We start from the raw sequence: 4,621 nt of genomic DNA on the forward strand, positions 1-4,621 counted from the left end.
GAGTATAGTACTACCACCCATATTTATGGATGATTTTATGGATTAAATTTTACGTATTATACTTGAATAAATACGGTAAGTGTATTTCTGAAATACAGGTCCACACTCAGTTTAAACAAAAAAAAAACTTGTCCAAATCTTCCAAAAATCACATGAAAGTCTTGAGTCACATGATTGACCTACATTAGGATAACAGATATGTCTGGTAAGTTTGACATTTGGCCTATTTCCAGTTACGTTGGCTGTTTTCGTAGGTAAATAATCACACCTGGTATTTGACATATGGTTACAAATTTTACTCACMTTTTTATTATTTTCTTTTTAAAGAACATCAGTATGAGAAAACGTGGATTTTGTTTCTTACTTTACCTTTTTTATTTTTTTTTTATTTGGTCTCCATGACTTTACGAGTGCAAATGTATGTGATTATGCTGAAGACTATAAAAGGCAGAGAAAGACTTGCAGTCAAGACTTGAGTCTGCCCTCAGTCCTTCTGTTTGTTCTACAAACCCTCCAAGCATGAGTGACTTGTGGCTATCAAATATCTACAGTTGTCTCCTCAAACCCGAGAAAGCCTTTTGTAGTGGATTTGTTTCCTGTGGCCGGCTCCGATGACTTTCTCACTTCTATTTGTGGAACTCCGAACACACTGAGGCTTTTCTGTGTGTGTTAAGAGACATTTAATAATGTTGCTCTCGTCTGAATAAAAAGCTCATATTGCATTGTTCCAAATGTGGTGTAAACAAATCCTCACTATCACGAATATGCCATCATGTAGCGTTGTTTAGTTTTTTATTGGAAATAAATAAGTAAGACTTCTCTCAATGTAATACAAAAAAAAAAAAAAAGGAGAACTAGAGTTTTGCTCAAAAAATGCAGCACTGACAGTAATGCAACTCTGTAAAACTTCAGTTGGGGCTCATTCATCATGTCGAGAGCAGATTCAGACTATAAATTATTCTGACATCCCAATGTATAATTTTGTTACTTACAGGAAGGAGCTGACTGATGCTGAGGTTTCTTTCTAAATTGCCACACATTAATTTCAGAAAATAAACTGTTCACGATGCTAAATTATATATTAAAGTTGGAGATGATGGATACCTAAAACGTTGATTTTATTTTATTTCATGTTTTTGGTAAACATAAAAAATACACATATCACTTTTATTTATGTCACAATTTTACAGAAACCTAGGCCCGCAAAGAATTTTTAACTTTTTTAATAAGACACCCACGTGTAGACGCAAAGTGCTGCATCGGAGACGTGTCGCAGAAACTTACAGCCTGTTAGTAAAGGCGTATACATCTGCTGTTTTGGAGACCTGGTGTCAGGCGCAGCAAGGGGCGAGTTTATTTGGAATAAATACGGAGAAATGTGGCACCAATTACTTGTCAGCGGGACTGAAACGTAGCCCACAAAGACGGCTTTAAAAAGACATTACTGTAGTTCTAACTGTACTGCTTGCGGGGAACTTGTTGGTGCAGCACAAACATCATAGATCAATCATAAAAAAAGAAATAACTGGTAAAAGAGAAATTCTGTGAAGTTTAACGTTTCCCTTAATTTTGTTGAGGCATGTGTGTAGAATGTGAAAAATAAAAAAACAATCTTTTATGATTATATCAAAAACAGTAAAAAGATTAGAGATGTCAAATTTAATTTAAATGCTAAAAATATGTTTTTCAGCTGAAATTCATGATTACCAACTGAGTCACTCAAAAAAAAAGTACTCAGCAACTCATATGGGAATCTTTATTTTTGTTTGTTTTTTCAAATTAGAAGGTCAAACATTACCAGCTGGAGTTCTTAAGWTTTTCGATTGCCAATTTGTTTGAATGAGCTTGTAATTTTTCGGTATTAAAACGTAAAACAAGTCATTTTGAAGATCTCGTTTTGAATTTGATGAAAGTATTTTAATATTTCAGTTTGTTTCGCTTTGCAAACTTTTAATGGGGAAAGTAACTGATTTATCTCATTAAAAAAACAACTACTTGGTGTAACCATCAGTCATTTACAAACATATATGTTAACTTTAAGTGACGGATGGARGGGAAAGGAAGTGCTTTCTGACCTATAGAGCAGTCGGCCCCCGTCCACTTGGCTTCGCAGATGCAGGTCCCCGTGTCGGTGTTGAATGTGCCGTGACTGGAGCATTGCTCTGGACAAGTGCTCTTCAGAATCTCGCAGCTGATCCCTCCCCAGCCCGGGTTACAGTGGCACTCACCATGATGACAGGCTCCGTGACCGGAGCACGTCGGGTCCACACAGTCCACTGAAGACACAAAATCAGGATGACAGCTGTGTCACTTTACCACTTCTAGATTCCAACCTACTTATTTACCCTGGCCACTTTGAATCTCCTACCAGCCAAAAAGTCATTTTTTAAGAGTGGAAACGCTCGAGAGCCGGAAGATGGCTGGGTAGCCGCAGCTGAATTTCTTTTTTTATTTTTTGCTGAGCTTAGCGGCTGCCAGTAGTAATTTTCCACCCTATGTTCAGCAAGCTTCTTTATGTTATATTATAGGGTATATTCACCATAGAGACAGCATAATTACGCTCTATTATAGGAACTGTGAAACAAAGCACAATTACTGTCTAGACTGATATGATCAATTACTATTAACAATTTGCAAATCAACTTGTTGATCTGGGTTAATAATTGGCAATTATGWACTATATAATCAACCCTCCACAAACAAGTGAAAATTTACAACCTTTTCTCAATTTAATAGGGTCGATTTTTTTTGTGTGCATTTCTAAACTTCCTTGTCACTGATCATTTTAATCATAAAGATTTTAATCAAACAGGAGCCATTTCGYAAATAAGGAATACAAATGCAACTCTATCTTAAACTGTATGTTTCTTTTCCGTGTTTCTTCCCTCCAAAGAAAAACCACAGCATATTCATTAAGGGAACCCAATAGCTTTTTGCATGTAAGGTCAACAACTCCCACATGTAAATCCGAGCTGATAATTGCCTTTTATCTGCGTGGGGATCGATAAAATTAAATGAAATAAAGTGAAGTGGGTGGAGGTGGGAGGGGAGGTTGACAAGTGAGAAGAAGCTGCCCTTCCTTCGCAAACAGCAGAACAGATGCCGCGGACTGATTGATTTTTTACAGGTGTCGTCATCTGCGGAGCCCTCCGGTAGGTGAATGCATCGACGGGCAATGCACAATCTGTTCGAGCTTGTACCCTCTTGTAGTCTAAACACTAAGAGGGACTTAATTTATACACACAATATCAATAACAGCATCCASAGCATTATCCGCTCGGTGGAGTCGAAAACACCAATTGTTTCACTAAGAGAATGAGTCGATTCCCCCAGAGCCTCGCAGAGAAATTTGTTGCATCAATCTGCTTTGAATCCAGGGGGAAGAGTTTTTCTTTCTGGATTACCTTGATCACAGTTGACTCCTTTGTGGCCGGTGTTGCACACACAATTTCCCGCCACACAGAGTCCATGTCCCCCACATTGAGGATCGATGCACTGGGAGGCAGGGACGTCACACTCCGTGCCCTTCCAGCCGCTGAAGCACTGGCAGCGCCCCCTGGTGTACTGGCCGTTACCGCTGCACAGCACGGGGCAGGCAGCTGCAGGAAGACAACAGGTGCAAACAAACCCAAATTATGCTCATGTATATGTTCATAGGTTGTGTTTTAGAGCTTTATTCAAATCACATGTTCTCACACTGTGCATTCCTTTTTATTCCTTGACAAAACAAAAAGAACTTCATCTCCTTTCTTTTTAAGATCACCAGGGAACTCACCAGGGAGATCACTTTACGATTCAGCTTTGACTAGCTTTTTAATTGATCAAAAATGGCAAAGTTGTTGTTTATTCACCGTTTAAAGGGAAGCCAAAAACAAACAAAAAAAATCAGCTGGGTAGGCTTTATGCCAGTGTGTTTCACTGTGATCACGTTAGATAAAGGAAGGACATCTTGACTTCAAAAAATATATAGCAGTTCAACTATTTATTTATTTTTTCAGAGAACAAATATAGTTAATCTACAAACATCAACTACAAGTATGGGGCGCCAAGTGTAAAATGAAATGTTAAAAAATTTCACTAACATATTTTTCATTATTTAGCTCACTGTTCTTACATTTAGCAAATTTTTACTAAACGTTAAATTTCACTAAAAAATACATTTAAATATGAAATCCTAAATCTAAATGTTTAAATCTAAATGTAAAAGTTAAACCTTAAATGCTGAAGTTAGCAGAAGTTAGCATCAGATAACCAGGATGATGTCATCATCCTGTGACAAACATCAACATCGGCCGCTGCTAGCCACCGCTAGCCACTGCGAACGCTGCTGAAGGTAATATTTGAAATCTAAATTCAAGATGTGTTCATAAAAAAAGTAATGTTGGTGGTCCCTGTGGTCAAGCAGTTTGTAGTGCAGCTCAGACACCGGCCATAACTGCAAGTTTGATGTCGTGTAGGGAAGTTTTAGCTGCATCGGAGCGCTAGTGGTTGCTATTGTCTCAGCAGGATGACGTCACAACATGAGCCGAGAGGCTGCGTTCCATTCCAAAATACTGAAATGTGAACTTCAACATTTAAGGTTTAACTTTTACATTTAGATTTAAATATTTAGATTTAGGAT

The 4,621-nt window shown here is 37.9% G+C and overlaps 1 protein-coding gene across 1 annotated transcript in view; it reads right to left on the minus strand.

Moving 5' to 3' along the window:
- The window catches only part of si:dkey-237h12.3 (teneurin-3), a gene marked incomplete in the record, with an annotated part of 271,624 nt that overhangs the window by 73,841 nt on the left and 193,162 nt on the right, over positions 1-4,621 (minus strand). The window contains 2 exon segments of the mRNA XM_014001975.1: positions 2,076-2,276; positions 3,405-3,599. Of these exon segments, the coding sequence (XP_013857429.1) occupies positions 2,076-2,276; positions 3,405-3,599 (396 nt within the window).

The sequence above is a fragment of the Austrofundulus limnaeus genome, unplaced genomic scaffold (genome assembly GCF_001266775.1).
Source record: "Austrofundulus limnaeus strain Quisiro unplaced genomic scaffold, Austrofundulus_limnaeus-1.0 Scaffold11, whole genome shotgun sequence".
In the NCBI taxonomy this organism is placed as follows: domain Eukaryota; kingdom Metazoa; phylum Chordata; class Actinopteri; order Cyprinodontiformes; family Rivulidae; genus Austrofundulus; species Austrofundulus limnaeus.